Source organism: Gopherus evgoodei, chromosome 1 (genome assembly GCF_007399415.2).
Source record: "Gopherus evgoodei ecotype Sinaloan lineage chromosome 1, rGopEvg1_v1.p, whole genome shotgun sequence".
NCBI classification, from domain to species: Eukaryota; Metazoa; Chordata; order Testudines; family Testudinidae; genus Gopherus; species Gopherus evgoodei.
In genome coordinates this window covers 104,127,303-104,146,433 of record NC_044322.1, presented here as the reverse complement: position 1 = coordinate 104,146,433, position 19,131 = coordinate 104,127,303, and the positions used below count along the sequence as shown (strand labels likewise).

The window sequence follows — 19,131 nt, the reverse complement described above, 5'->3', positions numbered from 1 at the left end:
GTTTGTTGTTATACTCTGGGGAGAAATAGATGTAGGTTTTAGGGAGAAAAGGAAAGGAGTCACAGAACGGGGATTAAACCCGTGTAGATTCCTTTTGCTTCATATTGAAACCAGTTGACCAAATGGCCGCTAGTGGGCGCTGTGGCTCTGTGGAAACGTACAAAGGGCGTCTGAGACCTGCACGTTCCGATTCGTTCTCTAGGGCTGCGAGGAATGATCAGAGTGCAAAGGCTCGAACTGGGTCTTCCCCGGCCACCTACTCATTTTTTACTTTTTGTGCCACTTTCAGTCGGATTTGTTCTTTTTGAGCCCTGCGTAAAGGGACCTTTGGGAGAGTCTGACCCCAAGGAGACAGCCAATTTTGACTCTAATTTGCCATTTCTTGCCTCGTTGCAAAAAGTTGCCCGGTGCTGTTGAGATTCGCAAGATCTGGAGAGAGTATTGACCGAACAACCCTCATCATAACAAACGTGTAGACGTGAAGAAAGTGGCACTGAGTGACAGACAAGAAAGGGCGAGAAAATTCACACCCGTGTTGAGAGTCTCTAATTATCTGTTGCAAATTCAGGCCCCACATCTCTTTGAAGTGGCTTTGCATTTCAAAATCCTGTTTATTTAAGACTGTCCGTGGCTAATTGTTTTGTAACAAAATAAACTTTGAAAACTGTAATTAAGAGACCTCGTGGGAAATGTTGACAGGGTCAACGTGACAGGATGGAGCGAAAAATACCAACTGAAAATATCAAAATGTGGGAGTAAGGGCCCGGGAGGACGGAGAGCTTTGTCTCATTATCTCTGTTATTAAAGTATACGCTATATGTGGCTTCATATGATAAACTTGACGACGTGAAGTTCCATAATAGCGATTCTCCCAGTGAAACGTAATTAAAGTCAGGAAGCATGACCTGCAAATAGGGAAACATAATTATTCCGCAAGTACAGGTTGGATGCAGAGAGGGATAAACTCCACTTTAATCCTTTTTATCCCATGTATAAAATTGCCAGTACCTCGCAGCCATAGACATTGTTTGAGCCTTTATGACAAGATGTGTAAAAGTTTTTTTGAATTGTTCTTTTTAATACTATAATCGGATGGAAAGGTGTTAAACCGTGGTTGGAGTCTCACCTTGCATTGTACTATTCTGATCATGAACATAGCGATGGTGATTTTTTTTATTATTGTTCATATTGTTAACAGTAAGATTATATTAAAGTGTTTTAAGGGGATCACCTGTCACACACAAGACCCTATCCGAAGACAGAATGTCGAGGGCTGAGGTGTGTAAGTGACACACACGACACCCAACCAGAGCCTCCGCTCCTCCAGCAGCCCTATGAGCGCAGGCTGAAGGGGAGGATGGGCTGAGTTTATATTGCTATGACAGCACGCTAGGAGCGGTTACATTCATTCAGGGAGACTCCAAGCGGCAGCAGCAGCAGCAGCGACTTGGAGCCTGAAGGAGCAGGGGAGGGAAAGGCTGCAACTCGCCCGGCTCTTTCTCTCTCTCTGTCTCACACACGCACAAGCCACCTACTCAGCGGCAGCAGGGGCACTCCAAGCCAAGGGGCTCCTGTCTGTCTCTGGCTGGATCTGCCCGCTTGCCACCCAGCGCAGGGCTCGCACTGCAGATCTCGAGTGGAAGAAGCAAGAGGGGAGATTTTGACGCTAAGGAGCCCCCCCCCATCACACAGCGGGGACAGCACCCCCGCGCCGGGGACGGGCATGGAACCCTGCGGATGCGCTTTCCAGGGGCTCCGGGAGCTGATATTCGAAGTGGATTTATAGAGCAAAGCTTCCCTTCGCCATCCCTGCACTGTCCGGGCCGGTGTCCGCACGGATTGCACGCGCCGGGGACCGGAGAGCACAACCAGAGACCCAGGGGGATCCTCCTGGCGGAAGCCGGGTCACTTCTCCCCTTTAATCGCCCCCATCTCCAGTTCTGCTCGGTTTTTATTTTACGCGATCCCCAGGCGCCGTGACCGTGGATGGCGCACTGGATCCAAAGCGGAGTTGGCAATTTGAGTGGCGTCTTGCAAGCCAGCCGGGAGCCCCCAAAGAGCAGGGAGGACTGAGGCGTTTGCATTGGTGGTGGCGTTGTTACTTCGGAGGTGGCTGGATTCTTATCTCGCTGGAGAATTTCCGACATGCCTGGGGCACAGATGACTCAGTAACGCTGCGTGCAGTTCTCACCAAGTGCTTTGTCGCTCGTCTTGTTGTTGGTTTGTTTCTGGTCAATCTTTCTTGCTGGGGGATACCGAGCGTCCACCCGCCCCCGTTGACCAGGTACGGGGAGTCGCACGGAGGAGTTGGCGAGGTTTAGGCAAGGGACTTGGAGCCGCTTTCGACCATGGCTGTGCGGAGGGGAGACTCCTCCCTTTGGAAGTACGGCTGGGGAGTTTTGATGGTTTTATGCAGAACTGCAATGGCCAGATCGATAGTTTTAGACCCGATATATTGGAATTCCTCCAACCCCAAGTAAGTTTGCCTCATTCTGCTTCATCCCTCCCCGCCCCCGCCGCCCCCGCCCCCATCGGGGTCTGATTTAATTTTAATAGCTCAGCCAGCCAGCGAGGCCGACGTGGGTCGGTGGAGCGTGGAGAGCGCGAGTGGCAGGCACTGCGGTCCCAGGGGGCTGAGCTCCCGGCGGCGCCTGCTCTCACCCCGAGGGCAAGGTGCTGCCGCCGGGGTACTGCTGTGATTAATCGGGCACCACATGTGGAGCAAGTCCGGGCAGGGCACAGGCAGCGGGATCCTTGCACTTCTCCTTACCCACCTTTCCGTGGCTCCCTATGCGCCGAGGCGATCCCTCGCCCAGCTCTCTCCAGCTTTGAAACTCTCCAACGCCCCAGTGCACTTCAGGATCTTGCCGCCCATTAAATACTCCCTCCCCCCGAAGACACCGAGGGGGGGATTCGTGCACAGAGTCTGTCTCAACGGGGAGGATATCTCGATAGACCTTGCCCGGCTTTTGTTTCTCTGCAGGACAAATATAGACACGGCCATGGGGCCATCTCCTGATGTGCTTGGCAGGGGCCGCTCCCAGGGAGAGGCAGTGCCTTATGATTTGGAAGTCAGCGGGCGTTTTGCCTGAGCAAGAAGTGCAAGGATCCTGCCAGGGCTCTGGGACGGGGGAGATATGGGTGACAGAAGAGTAAAGGAGGATCCCTAGAGTGAAGTCTATTGCTATTCCTGGGAGTTTTGCCCTTGACCTCAATGGGGCCAGGATTTCCCCTTTAGACTGCATACTCGACTTCAGATGACTTTGCAGTTGCACAGCGCCTAACGCCAAATGTGACTGCGCCCCATGGGGGCTACAGTAATTGGATTCCTGCCTGGCTTTATTCTCCCAGCACTGGGAGAGGGCAAGACTGAGTACAGAGCCTCAGGGCAGATGAGCTTTTTCATACAAATCCCCAGCAGGGCCAGATCCAGCGGGGCTCATTGCCAACCATTATAGCTCCTCACCTCCAGCAAAACAGGGAGTGCAGGTTGGTCCCACTTCCTTAGAGCAGCGGTGCTTTATACACTCTGAGAACTACTGCTCAGCTTCTCCATGTGGAGATGCAGGGCCAGATTCAGCCCATTGACTTCAATGAAGTTGCACTGGCTGACAGCAGGGCTAAATTTGGCCAGTGGACTTGATGAGAACAGGGCACATGCTTGTGAGTAATGTACTGAGTATTGTCCATCAGAGGGCATTTTCATGTCTCTAGTCAGAGCAGGCAGAAAGTATATGTGTTCTAAGATTTAATTATTAAGGCACAGTCTTAAAATATACTCCTATTTTTTGAAAGACTCCTCCTTAGGTGTATTGAGATTGTTACTTTTGGAAATAGGGATGTTATTTGCATAAGAAATCCTGGTGAAGAGAAAACTAGGCAATGATGCAAAGAGAGCCTTCCTTGCTTTAAAATGTGTATTGTTCCAAACTGTTTTATTTATGCCACTGATGCATATATCTAAAGTTGGCTTTGATAAACTTTGAAACCCATCAAAACTTTGGTGATATGGAAAGATTTTCTTTAGCATAGTCTGAACTCCCCCCTCACAGTATTATTAGGAAGGATAGTTTGATAATGAGTTTAGAAAGTTTTATGCTAAACATATTATTTAATGTATAATTTTAATTAAATGTGTTTAAAAACAAACCAGACACACAGAAGATCGCAAATGTAAATTTCAACATGCTCACGTTGTTTATTAACTGAATTCAAGTTTTCTCATTTAATCAATTTAGTAAATATCTGTAAAAGTACCCTTAGATGAACAAGACAAATTGGAAAGTGCCCAGAGAAGAAGAATGGAGTATTTCCTGAATCAGGGAACTAACTGTGTATTGGTAGCAAAACCCAGAGTCTGAAATTACACAAGTTTGGATTAGATCTAGGAACTGAAAATATTTATTAAGAAATCACATCCTAACATCAGCATTTATCTTCCACTGCTTTTAGAAGATAATTTATTATAGATGTCTCCTGACTTTTTTCAAGAATGGAAAGATTTATGAGTATGTTAAGGTCCTTTGTAAAAATTTTACAGGAAAATTAAAAAGGACAATGTAGGTTTTAATTAAAATATGGAAAATAATTATCATGAACAGAAACATTTCAAATGCAGTTTTTTCTAGTTTTACATGACAAATGATCACATACTATATGAGATGAAAAGCCAGTTTAAACAGAGCCACGGTTTAAACTAGATCTATGGACCTGCATTTATATGATGCTATCTAGTTAAATCCTTTCTCTGACCTAGAAAAGATTAAACACCAAATCTTTGAATAAGACAAACAAGACACTTTCTAAATGCCACCAGAACTGATGAACTCACAGATTGGTGGCAAGACCAGATTGCATTGTATTAGCAGGCCTGCAAATGACTGTGGAGAGAGATTTAGTACAATGGCAGAGGAACCAGAGCACCCACCCTGTATCCACAGTCCAGTGATCAGTTTGTTCCTATAGAGGTCACTCTTCCAAAACAGAACAGTCTCTGTGCACCAGACCTTCCTCCATGCCATTCTTCCAGTTCTGGTTTACCTTCACTTTTTTTGCTTACACTGTCAGCTTGCATTAGATAATTTTATTTCATTGATGCCTAAATAACCAAATTTAATCCTTGCTATAGTACAAGGTTCAGTGCCTATCATAGCAAATAAAAATAAAGTTTCAATTTTGCTAATTCTAAAAGGTATTTTACTTCAAAAAGGTTTAAACATTATTAATGGCAGTTCTAATGATGCTATCTAATTACTTTTTCAACTTAAATTTACACTTAAAAAAATAGGTTCTGCCTGTTGATGTAACTGAGTTTTCTTGAGTGATTCATTGAAGCTTAATCATCGCAGTGAAGAAGTACACTATTAAAATTAGTCTTTTTCAGTGGCTGGGCCTATTGATTTATAGGGCACTTGGAGGCCTGTAGTTTGAGGAAGCTTACAAATGCATTAGCGATATTGCTGTTGGTGTGATTGCTCCACTTTTCAGGAGCAGGATTTCTTTCTAATTCTTGTCACAATGGTTTGCCTGAAGGGTACTGAATAATTTCTCCTTAGAAAAGGTCGATATTTCACAGGTCCCAAGCTTAATACTAGGTTGAGAAATTAGAAAATTTCCTCCTGCTGCTGCTGGGAGGATCTGAGGATAGTGCAATATTAAAGATGCTTTCTATGTCTGTAATAAATAATTACCAGCTTTGGTGTTACAGCTAATTTATTTATGGAAGTTGCATGTATATTTCTGTTGAAAGTTTCAGTACATAAATCTTCTGTACAGGGCAGCAATTAAATGCCCAGGGGAATTTATTAGTAAGTTTAATATAGAGGATGGAATAATAAATGTAGGCTGAGGGGAGCATACACTAAATTTGTTTTGTGTTTAGATTTAGAGGTCATAATTTTTAGCTGGCGACTGGGACAGAGTGCTCGTAGTCCTTTGAACATAAGATCAAAGCCCCCTCCCCCATTACAGTTCTCTCTTTAGAGATCCACTTTCATTGCCTTGACTAAATCTTCAAATGTAATTAAAAAAAAAACATAGTAAAAGGGAAGGAATAATCGATTGTCTATGACATTACATTTTTGGGAGAAGTGGTTCAATTAAACGCCATCGTGATAGACTTCTCATTTCAGACTCTTGGACATTAAGCCATGATCTTTAGAATATAAGGACAAATGATTATGAAAATGTAACTCCTGTTATTGGACACATTTCAATCAGGGAATATTTTCTCCATGTACCTAGAGATATTTTCCCCTATGAGATACATAGATTGTGGGAATTACTTCAATTTTATCTCACAGTGCACAACACTGCCTTTGTACTACATTGCAGAATGTAGTTTTATGGATTTTAGTCAAACATTACAGAGATCCACTTATCAACACAGTGTTTCTGGTGTCTGAGGCTACTGCTGTATGTGGTAGGCCTGTTAACAAAGCATTTTTCTGTCATAACACAATGAAGCCTCTCCATAAAAAGCTGTATTTTTGATACTGATTGTCTTAGGGAAGACAAATGGTAGCTAAATAATATCTGTGATAACCTGATATATGTGGAATCTGCCACAATCAGCCTTTGAATAAATACCAATGTGTCAGAGATTGATAAAATAAACTACAATTGATGGTCCTGTTTAAACAGTCTATTCAAGAGCATATAAACCAGTCTGCCTCTCATTGTATCTGAAATTCTTATTTTTGTAGGTAAACAAATGCACATTCACTCCTGATTGAATAGCCCCTTGAACTATTCTCTGCAGTTTGCATTTGGGTTAATCTTGTCGGTTTTAATATAGAGAGAAAAAAGGACAAAGCACCAGGGGTGGAATTGTTAGTGCTTTCACATCCACATTCCTCACATTTTGTCAGGATGATAAACTGTAGGTAATGGACAGTCCTTGTTTCACAGGACAACTGAGCTAAACGAAGCACAAAGAGCTTGCTAAAACGATATCTCACAACATGTTTTGTCTCCTCTTTCTAGACAAGAATTTATTTGGGAATCCTGTGCCATGGGACTGCGCTCTTTAACCTTAACAATTACAGCTTCAAGCTGAAGAAACAGGAGCTGAAGGTTAAAATGATTTAAACACACGCTTCTAAATCTTACCCAAAACATAGCTGTTGACACTTCGGATGCTAGTGCAGAGAACTGTGAACAGTGTCCTCTGTCCCATTAGATATTTCTGGGACCTATGGCCAACTCCTAGCTCAGGTGAATTAGCCACATAAACCTCGAACAAGCTAAAGGCTGAATTTTTGACTCAGTGATTTTCTACAGCCCTTTGTACACAGGATCAGTTGGAGTATAAATGCTATATTATTTATAGTAATTATCTTAAAGCCTCTTATCTGTAAACCTTACTAAGGAAAAGCACTTTGGTTAGTGTGGTAGTTGTCTTTAGATAGACAGTGACTGAAAGTCAAGCTGAAATCATTACATTTTTCTTTTTTTTTTTCAACCTTTTTTTCTCCCATATTTTATTGTAATGAGCTCACATTGCCTTAGTATGGCACGTAGGGTATACCTCATGCTCACAAAACATTCCTATAATGGGAAATTACTTGAAATACCAAGATGACTACAGGGAATATTGGCAAAAATAGGTGTAGCAGCCATAATCAACTTTTTTTAGGGATCTAGTCTTAATATATCATGCAACCTTGCTACTCAAAATTGCTTATTACAAATGAGATGCAATCTCCCTGAGAAAAATAGTGATTAAAATGTTATTCATGTGTGTTTAATCTCTGCCTTCTCTGGCTCCTGACATAAAGAAACTTGTTTTTCAGGTCATTTATCATACATCTACATAGATTTGCTTATGACATCACCCTTTGTGTGATGTTGTGGGCACTTACATAGGAGTGTCCAACTGTCTAAAATGTTTTAATTAAAATACGCGGGTCCACAGAACTATAAACTTCTAGCCAAGACTTAAGTCTGGGTGATTTTTTTTTTATTTTTTATTTTTATTTTGATATATGAAAAGCAAAGAAAGGGAGGATGGCAAATGGATAGTGTTAGAACAGCTTGGAAAAACTCCTGTGGCTTCATTGTCTCTTTAAAGAGAATACAAAGACATATGCAATTCAGCCCTTCTTCCATGATGGAAAATGTAAACCGTTGACACGGCTCCCATGTTTAACTTGTTTAATTCTCATTTTAAATTCAGTACTATACCAGCCATGTGAATTCTGAAGATTTCTTTAGTAATCCATTTTGTAGTTCCGAATCAAAAACAAAGTGAAAAGGTCTGACACAATTTGCTTTTATTTTTAGGCAAATCAACCCCGGTCATAGTTAATAAGGGGATTACAACTCAGACTAGGTCTTTACAGATGTAATGTAAATCAAGGGCAGAGTATAAAGAAACTGATCCCTTTTGATTGAAGTATGGTAAAAAGGCATAGAGAAACTAGCAGCAGTAATCTGATTGTATGGCAATAAAACCACCATTTTCTGTCTTTCAGATAAAAATAATGTGGTAAATCCATGCAGTTCATAAGATGTAAAAGCAGATAAAGGGTGATGCCATGGCAACATATAGATTAGCTTGATGTTAGAAATGACATGTCTCTGAAAGGGGTGTTAGAAACTAAGGGCCTTGCTCCGGGCTGTAAGGTATTATGTGAGAACTGCACAAAACTTGGAGGCCAGGATTAGAAAGTATGAAAGGCCTACTTGTGGTTTGGGATGGTTAAAGCAGTAAAGAAAAGCTGCTCAGTTCTTGCTCATTGGTGGTGTATAATATGGTAAAAGTAGATTTCATTTACTGCTTTTTATTAAGATTTGGACTGATTAGAACTTCAGATCACTGCAATTGTTAGGATGTAGAAGATTTTCCTTTTTAACTCCTGGCCTAGCAGCAGCAGCCATTCTGTAGGATTAGCAGCACTTTGAGTTTGTTTCCTTAATCTATTTGGGCTTCAGGCAGCAACCTGCTGGCAAGGAATAGAGAGCAGAGGGGATAGGTAGAACTAGGGTTATCTGAAAAGAAAACAGAGATCTTTTGATTTCAGCCATCTTTCAGACTGTGGTCTCAATCTCAAACTCCATGGGAGAAGCAAAGGTAAACATTCCGCATTGTCCTTTTCCCTTAGCGAGACGATTCTTGTACAATTTTTGTGTTTCCCACCCTGCAAACATATAAAAGAAAAAAATCCAGCTTTAATTCAAATTAGCTAATAAAGCTGCTGATAGCCAAGTTGATATGGCTTAGTCCAGGTGGTATTTGCTCCTGAAAGGCGATCTGAAATCCACAGTTGAATGAGATAGGCCCCCTGCAATTTAAAATCATTGGGCTAAATTCTCTGTTGGCCTAACTCTATTGACTGCAATGGAGTTAGGACAGCAAAGAATTTGGCTCTTTGTGTTGTCATTTATTTTAAGTGCTTTGTAGCTGTAAAAGTTAAGAAAAGATTTTGCTTGTTGATGCTACACTGGTCCTTTGTTGCCTCTTGTCACAAACAGCCTTGTTAATAGCTTAAGACTTTTGTTTTTGCATTGTGTTTACCATTATAAACATCCGAAAAATAGAAAAAGGCCATAGACCAGCCTGTTGGGTTATTTGTTATGTTGCAAACTACAGGTGCAGTCCAGAAAGGAATATTTGCTTTATTGTCTGTTCATTTGTGTGCAAGGGGAAAAAAGCGGGAGTCAAGACACAGAAAAAAAACTCTGGTACCATAACTATTGTCTCTTTTGATTAAGTGGGCCTTTGCATGAGTTTGAGAAAATGAAACTCTGTGCTGTTTGCTGGCAGTGCCTTGGTCACTTTCTACGTTTCTGAACTCTCAGGGAATAGGGAATTCAGAAAATTGCATTTTCAAATTTGTAGTTTTTGTCCTAGCTGATAGGTTTAACACATTTCTGACAGAAAACCTGAGTCCCTAACCAAAATCGACATGTTGCTGAAGCTAATATGGTTTAACAAGTATTTATATGCACACACACCACCAGATAAAGGGGGATTCAGCAGATTTGTGTAATATATGGAATCTGAAGCACTCAAAACATTTCTTCTATTCCAGTTTAACCTTCAGAAATTTATATAGAAAGATCCATTTCATTTGCTGAAATTCTGCAAAGTATGGGGGCAACCTTCTCTAATTTACAGGCTGGTCACATCCAATCACCTTGCATTCTGCATTTGACAATGATTGCTAATGGGCCATTCAACTAAAGTATTTGCTTGTTAACAGGGAACAGAGCATGATAAATGTCCAGCAAGCTTGCGGCCTCCTTCAGCTTTTCAAATGCAGACTGGTGCATATTTATGGCAGGCAAATGACAAAAGAGGAAGCTGAATTACTCTGGCCTTATGCTTTCTGTTAGAACAAGGGTTAAAGTGATTAAAGAAATAATGCAAAAACCGATGTCCTTTGTTTGCTAACCATTACCCAACATTTAGCTTTGGAACCTACCTGTCATGTCACATTTCAGAAACATACTAGATAATGCTATGTACATTTGGTGAGGCATAGGAAAGAGTAGGTGGTCATTTCTGTAATGTTTCGCATGCAGCAAAAGTCAAGTATGTCTATTTATGTTGTTCCTCTTGAATAATCAGCAGGCCCTATTCTCTTGAAATACTCTTCACTCGTATACATTAAATTTAAAGATGTTCTTACAAACATCTGCAAGTAGTCCTGCAAAGGGGACCTTGAGGTTGGTGATTGCGTTCTCTGATTCCAAAAGAAAATAAATAGTAGGAGAAACTCATAAGAAAGAAAACAAGCCCCATTGCCCTCAGCCCATTTCTCTAAACAAAGTATGAAAACAAAATGGCAGTATAAGAGCACTATTTAGTTTGCTCTCTCCGTTCTCCAGGACATGAATAAGTGGATTTTCAAAATGAAGAGTATAAGGCAGGGGTTGGCAACCTCTGGCATGTGGCTCGCGTAAGCACCCTGGTGGGCTGGGCCGGTTTGTTTACCTGTCACGTTGGTAGGTTTGGCCCATCGCGGCTCCCACTGGCCGCAGTTCGCTGTCCCAGGCCAGTGAGGGTGGTGGGAAGCTGCGGCCAGCACATCCCTCATCCGCGCTGCTTCCCGCCGCCACCATTGACCTGGGACGGTGAACCACGGCCAGTGGGAGCCACAATCGGCTGAACCTGCCAACGCGGCAGATAAACAAACTGGCCCAGCCCGCCAGGGTGCTTACCCTGGTGAGCTGCGTGCCAGAGGTTGCCGACCCCTGGTATAAGGTATGTGTACAAATTCTGTGAATGGATAGAGGGTTCCCAGCACCATTTAGAATACATTGAACTGTATTCCAGTACCACAGCTTTTGCATATTAATTCTGTCTGAGGAAGAGCCTGCTCCATTTCCCACTGAAGTCAATGGCAAAATACCCATTGATTCCAGTCATGCAGGATCAGGCCCCCAAATACTTCACCGTATTCAAAGTCTTTAACTAAATCTGTGATTACAAGACTAGACGAGAGAGTCTTGGGCCAAAATTCTCAGAAATGGGCAATTAAAGTTAGGCTTCTATATTTATATTCAGATAAAGGATCTGATTTTCAAATGTAGGCATTCATTTATGAAAATCTTGACCTTGTCTGTTTTATTACTTCATTTTCAAGAAGACAGACATGTTTAAGGCCCCAGTCCACCTCTGAATAAAGTTAAGTGGAAAGACTCCCAGTTACTTCAGTGGGAGTTAGATGGAGTCCTAAGGAAGCAACCTTCAGCTATATAGCACATTCTTTTATATTTTAGGATTTCAATGTTGTTTTCTTTCAGTATATCTGAATCATAGTCCAGGTTTTTATTTATAGCAGTGTTGAAAGTTTGCAGTTTTATTTGGCATAAGAGAACAGTTCCTTTTTTTTTCTCTATCAGTTGCGTTATTCATAGGACTCTGTGTCGATGTTGTGATTATATGTATTTTAAATATAAGTGAGAAGCACAGGACCTCTGTCTTTCTTTTTTTGGCATCCCTGAGGAGCCAACACCCAGTGTTTCATTGCAGTATCAGCATGATAATTATAATGCAGCTGATTTAAACTTTGATGTAATAGTCTAGGCTTTCTTCTGGTTTTAAACACAGTTCCCCAGCCAAGAATGATTTATGGAGACTGATAGGAGATTGTATTGCTAGGTAAATCATTCTTGGTGCATGACATACATATCATTGTAGACTTTTTTAATCTATAGACATTTCAAAAAGGTGCATGTCTAAAGACTAAATTAACATTTCCAAGATCTTGTTCACCAGGACCAGACTTTTGCACATATTAAAGAATAACCAAAATATACATATTGCAAAATAAAGTAATGGCCTGTGCTACGCAGCGGGCTAGGCTCACAATGACCCCTTTTAGCCTTATAACCTATCACTTTCCGAATTATTTCTTAATGTTTTATTGTGTCTTTGTTAAATATTTCTGTTTAATATATTATGTTACCTTTTGCAAAGAGCAGTGAGGCAAGATTGGCAATGGGTAGCGGCTGGATTAAGGGGGAAAGTATGTGTTAAAGCTAATGAGAAAGTCTGACTTTTTAAAAGAGAAAATGTAGTCAAAATTGAATGCCATATGATTCCAGAGATTGGGAATTCTGTCAGATTACAGCCTGTCAGAGCTGAGAAGACTCAAATCAAGTCCAGGCCTATTTCTACAGCAGATTGGAATCCTGGCTTTTTGCCTGTGGGTCATTCAGTAAGACCCATCTGGTTTTTGATGTTCTGCAAGTTTGAAGCAGGTTGCTTAAGGAACCTATGCAGTGAATACTGGTGAATCCATGCATAGCTGCAGTTTTGACTCTCAAGTGGTGCGTCATTTTGCATTTCCATTTTCACTAGTGCTTGCAGTCTGTTTTCTTATTGCCTGAACAGCAGTTGGTTTCTATACCTGACTGGATAAAAGTGCAAATTTGGCATTAGGAACATCTTGATTCCCTTTGGGGCTCGACAGTCACATTCTATTCACTGTCCACACTTCAGTTGCTTTCTTTATGTTTAATTAATTTCAGTTTAGTTCAGGAGCAGCCTGCTTTAATCACTGTGCAATGTTTAACCTTTGGGGGTTATTCAAGGTAATTCCAGAATGTGTAGGTTAGTTGAGCAAGGAAAATCATGTTGGCAGCCAGGATTGCTAGGCATGTTTATAAAGAGATGAATTTTGGGGGGAATCTGTATTGCTGTGAATTTACAGAAGTCAGTCTGATTCCAGAGATTTTTCATGAAAGATAAAGGCCAAATCCTGCACAATTTATAATCCATTGAGTTCAGTGGGTCTTTGTGCAGGGTAGAGAAAGCAGGATTTGTCGTTAAGTATGTTTGCTCTGAGAGACCCTGATTCAGGAAAACATCTCTCTTCAACAGAGTTTTTAAGCACCTGTTTAACTTCTTTGCTAAAGAGGGAGGAATTTAGGCATGTGTTTATGTGCTTTCCTGAATTCAAACTAGAATGAGAAGGCTTTTGATAATAAAAAATATAAATTTCTTCCTAGATTTTAGCTTTGTAAAATCCTTTACATTCGAGATGGACCCATCAAACCTCAAGGCCTTCAATGCACTCTGGAATAGGCCCAATTCACCTATTGGTGGCAAGTAATTGATGTAGCTCAGTGGCTCCCAAACTGTGGGGTGCGCTCCCCTAGAGGGTCACAGAGGAACATTCGGGGGGAGCACATTCGGGATCCAGGCCAGCCCCCAAGGAGGGTGGCGTGGCAGTGCCACCTAGTCCTGCTCTGCCCCAGCTTCACTGTGGCCCAGCCTCAGCTGCAGGTCAGCTGCTGGCCGTAGATCCGCTCCTGGCTGCGTCCCTGGCCTCGGCTCCTGGCCCCGGCCTCAGCTGCGGACGCCAGCCCCGGCTCTGCTCTCGGCCACAGCTCCACTCCAGCCACACTCCTGGCTGCAGCTCCCGACCATGGTTGGGTGGGGGGATGCAGACAGGTTCCATTAGGGATAAGGGAAGAGGCATGACAGAAAAAGTTTGGCTACCAGTGCAGACCCCTAATAGTTAAGGACAAGTCGAGGGGTACATCGGATGACTAGACATCCCTATATTATTGGGACATCTCAGTACTAAGGGCTTTATCTTATATATGCAACTCTACACCCTGCCCACCCCTCGAAAAAAAATGTGTCCCAGTTTTTCACATGCTATCTGGTCACCCTAGGAGACACATCAGTTTTGCTAATCAAGCTCTAACCTTACATGAATACCTCAGTTGACGCAAACCTTTGCATATTATTGCCTGCTGTTAGGAGTATGGCCAGGGCCTTTACCCTGATTGCTGGCCACCAGTGCTGAATCCAAGCTGTTCCAGAGCAAAGTCAAGATCTTAGATCTGAGACAGAATCCAGGCTGGGATTCTTGCTCACAGCTCGAGCCTAGCTCTAAAATGGGCTGAGTTTGAAAGCTGGATCTGAATTTTGGGAAAGTTTTGATTTGAATCTGGATTTCAGATCCCCAAGTTCAGGAGTGATTGAATCTGTGGTTTACAAAGAGATGTAGTTCTGATTAGACCCCAAGTTTGTATCTCAAGTTTTGCTTTGGGTCTATGTCTACTTTAAATGAAACTTCTGTGTATTATTCCTGTTCCTGAAGCTTTTTTTTTTATGTGAAAAGAAGAGCAAGTAAGATAAAACAAAAAATTTAAATGAAATTTGTCGATGGGTTTTCAGAAAATATTCACATATAAATTCTAGATTGGAACATGCCAGTGTATTATCAAAGAGTTGTTTGTTTATTCCATCCTATAATGTGACAAACCACTGGTACGGCATATCCCAGACTGAAATGGCATGAGATAGGACCTTGTTCCAACTCTACAGTTTCCTTATGCAGACAAATAGTATGGAATAAGTTATTTTAGAACAACTGTGAACCAGCTGAAAATACTATCGGAATGTATTTAATAAGCGATAGTCAGTGATTATTAATGTCTCACCAAATAACAAGGCAGACCCAACCCTTTTTTATAGACTGCTGCTAGCAGCATTGCTTGGAACAAGACTGTACAGGTGCAAACAAATTATACTTAAGAGAAAGGAGACTAAAAACTTTATTTCACCTCCTTGCATTGTGGCTGACACCAGTTTTGATTCTGTAACAGTAACAGAGTAGAACACAGAATAACACAGTAATAGAACATCTGTTTTTATTGTCTCTTTACCAGCTTTAGTTTGCGATTTATAGTGTCCTTTAAAAGCCAGTTCTTTGGCAAATGCCAGCTGGTCTCTGTTAGCTTACTAAGAGCAGAGACTTTAGTGATTTCTGTCAGAAATACACATGGTTTGATTTGACTTTCTTTTCCATACACACTACACACAGCTCTGCATCTTTTCAAGGAAATGCTGTGCTTCTCATTTTCGGCTCAGAGTATTTTTGAGCACTTCGAGTGGAGCACCAGGTTTGTGTTACACTGAATTCATGGCCTGGATTTTAAACAAACAAATAAATAACTTGATTATCTTTGCTGGGAGAGCAGAGACTAGTTTAATGTTTCCAGCATCATATTTTAAACAAAAACTCTTCAATTAAGTCAACATCAGGCTCTTCCTGTATTTTGTAGCTAGAAAAGGAGGAAAAAACACCAGCATTAATATCAAAGGGAATCGGTTTTCATTACAGTAGAGGTTCAGTTGTGGGTGCTGTAGGCAGTGAAATTTAATATTACTGTGACTTGTATAGTAATTGTAGGATGACAGAGGGAAATGGATTAGTTTAAATATAAGTATACACAACAGCACATGGACTTTGTCAAATGAAAGCCAAGGTTACTGGGGCAGGGAGAGCCCCCTCTGGCTCTGTCATCATGAATTAGTATTTTGTAAATAACTAGCCAATAGACTATAGATGTATTACCTTTTGCACTATATACACAGACATAGACGCACAAGAATGCTGTAACTACTGTAGCTGCAGTGCAGCGTTGCAGAACCGGTTTGTGGCACTTGGGCTTGTAGGGCATTTGAATGTCTAGAGGCTTCTTGTCTTCACCTTTCATGAAAATATTTTACCTGCCAGTTTGTGAATTTCTGGTTTGAAACACACACCTATACTTTTAGCACAGGGATTGCTAACACCTTAATGGCTCCCACACTGGATGACCCTTTGTCACTTTTTTTTTTTCTATGAATAAACCAGGTTCAAGTCGCAGATGATCTTTGCTTTAGGAAAGTATGAAAGAAGGGCCACCTGCGATAACAAACAATCACCCCAAGCACACACATGCAAGCAGATTAAAGTAGAAAATGTCTATTCAAGCCTCCAGTTACTGATCGGTTCCTGGCATACTGAAGGCCATGAAGGAGCAACACCTCACTTGTTTACATTTTAGGTAATTGCAAGATGCTCCAAAAGCAGTGTGTGATAACGTAATCCTATGTAAACCTAGTGCCCTGTTGTACCCCATTAGCACACAGAGTTTCACATAAGTAAGTTCGTGCTGAAACCTGTTCTAATGTTAAAGTGCAAAAGGGGGCAGTAAAGTGCTATCCAAAAAATGTTGATTTTTTTAAGGGTATTTTTTCATGGTAGAGGCCGCATTTCTCTCTAGGCTTCTGATCTTCTGTCTTTAAAATAACCAGTATTTATGAATATTTTCTGCATGTAGAGACTTAAAAGATCGTGGAAGGCATTTATCATTACGCACTGTGGCAGTAAATGTTATATGTGTGTCTTTCTGTATTCTGTCCTTTAACCCCATCATGAAACATGCTGCCCATTTGGAACGACTGAGTCAGAAATCCTTCCTCAAGTGTATTTAAAACATAACTACATAAAGCACTTCTGAAAGAAGTCTAACATCTAGGGCTCATTTTGTGTATTACCAAAAGTGCATCTGTGTGAAAAAACAAAAAAAAAAAAGAACTCTGAGGCTTGGGATTCCTGGTTGAAGTACTAAAGTGTGTAGTGGTGTCATGGGTCAAGAGTTGGGCTCTCATCCAGAGCCGCATGCATCATTTATCAAGAGGTAACTAGAAGAGCAACTAATTACAATGCACCTACTGAGTGTTTTCTCTTCAGAAATTCCACAGAATAACCCATTTATACAGATCAGCTTCTACTCTCCATGGCAGCCATTTGCGTTTTTTTTAAACCTCTTCTGCTGAAGTGTGTGTGTTACCAAACTGATAATCTAACTCCATTTTAAAATAAAATATTAGTAATATAATCAAACACAGGTTTAAAATAGAATATTGTTAATATTCATATAACATTCTTCAGTTTGGAGACCAAGCCTACAGCACATTAGCGTCTCTTTTGTGGTTACCAGAACTGATTTAGTAAATGGATCTGAATTCTCTAATGCTTTATATTCTTATGCCACTGCAGTCATTGCTTTCTGCACAATAATACAAAAAAGCTAATTGCTATTAATAGTACTTTATGTGGAGGTCACATAAGAAAGCTGAATATAAAAGCTGTAGTTTTGAACAGAAGTTTAATATCAGTCCAGTTAAAAGGGCTAGATCCTACACATTTTCATAATCTCAGGCCTTACTACCTGGTTTGCATTCTGGTGTGAGAAAAGCCAGACTTTACTCCTCATACTAATGTAAAAAAAGCCAGATAGGCATTTGCTGTGAGAGTGTTTTGCTTTTCAGGCACAAGGAAGTGCGTTTTCCCCATCTGTGTGGTATATTTTGCACCAATCGCTCAGCCCAGATTTATGTCTGGTAGTGAGGGGTGTAAAGCATGAGCCTGTCTAAATCTTCAGGAGGTTGGAGGGCGTGGTTTAATGTTTTTCCTAACTGACAGTCAAACAGTGAGGGAAAAGGAGGTTCTCCACCAAAGTAAAATCTTGCCTTTTATGCAGTGTGGTTTAAATTTACCCCCATGTGTGAGCACGCACGGAAGACGTGATGTATTCCAAAAATCTTGTGGTAGGCCTGCATGAGGGGGTTGAAGGCAGAGCAGCCATTCATTAGGGCTTCTGCACTCCATGTCCTGGGGAGGCTAATTTTGAATAGGCCAGTACAGAGAGAAATGCTGGGGAAGAAGCTGCTGACTACTCAGTTACATGGCTCCAGTTGCTGGGCTTCGTGGGTTGGAGATGCCGGGGATCAGTGCAGGGCTTGAGGTGGCAGCTGTAAGAGGCCTGGGCTGCATTTTGTTGCATCATTCATTGTTCCCATTGAATGAGAACTAATTTTTAAGCTGAAGTCATAGCCTTTGAAAACCAGATGTTCTCATGAGAAGATAAGGCATCTAATTTAATGGTATCTCCAGGAGAGCAGATTCAGTGCCAGGTTGTGGCTGGCCCCTGGCATGTACACAAAGGATGGGGCGGGGGGAGAGTGACTTTCCCCTCCCAGGAGCTGGTCACAATTGGAGGCTTTGTGCTCCTTCAAGTGCAAGACTGTACCCGACTTGTGGCCCCCTAGAGCTGCTTCTATAAGGGGTTCGGAAGAAATGTGACCATGCTTATTTCCCCCCCACCCCCATCCTCCTCCCTGGCAATGACTTCCTGAGCTGGCTGGCCATATAAACAAGAACATGCACCTTCCTAAAGGATGGCTTAGGGGCTTCGCTCCCTAAGAGCTACAGTTATGCCTCCCAATGTCGCTAAGGGCTGAGTAGCTGGGACTGTATGACATCACAATGTCCCCTCTTCTGCACTGTGCTATAACGGCACTATCTGACAATCAATGCACGGTTCTGTACCTCTGTGCAAAGCAAGTATTATTTTGTTCAAAAATCTATATACCTTGGGGCACATGCATAAAAGTACTTCACTAGTTTTTTCTGTGTTTTTTTTTTCTTTTTTCTCTAACATTTGGTAAAGTATAAGCATTGGCCTGCTAAACGCAGGGTTGTGAGTTCAGTCCTTAAGGGGCCATTTAGGGATCTGGGCCAGAAATCTGTCTGGGAATTGGTCCTGCTTTGTGCAGGGAGTTGGACTAGATCAGGAGTCGGCAACCTCTGCACGCGGCTCGCCAGGATAAGCACCGTGGTGGGCAGGGCCAGTTTGTTTACCTGCCACGTCGGCAAGTTCGGCTGATCGCGGCTCCCACTGGCCACGGTTTGCCATCCCAGGTCAATGGGGGTGGCAGGAAGCCGCAGCCAGCACATCCCTCGCTCGGCCGAACCTGCCGATGTGGCAGGTAAACAAACTGGCCTGGCCCACCAGGGTGCTTACCCTGGTAAGCCATGTGCCAAAGGTTAC

General features: G+C 42.0%; 1 protein-coding gene across 1 annotated transcript in view; it reads left to right on the top strand.

Moving 5' to 3' along the window:
- Positions 1–1,445: 1,445 nt before the first annotated feature.
- Positions 1,446–19,131, top strand: part of EFNB2 (ephrin B2) — a 52,592-nt gene continuing 34,906 nt past the window's right edge. The window contains exon 1 of the mRNA XM_030568288.1: positions 1,446–2,476. Within this exon, the coding sequence (XP_030424148.1) occupies positions 2,349–2,476 (128 nt within the window). The 5' untranslated portion in view covers positions 1,446–2,348. The remainder of the gene's footprint in view (positions 2,477–19,131) is intronic.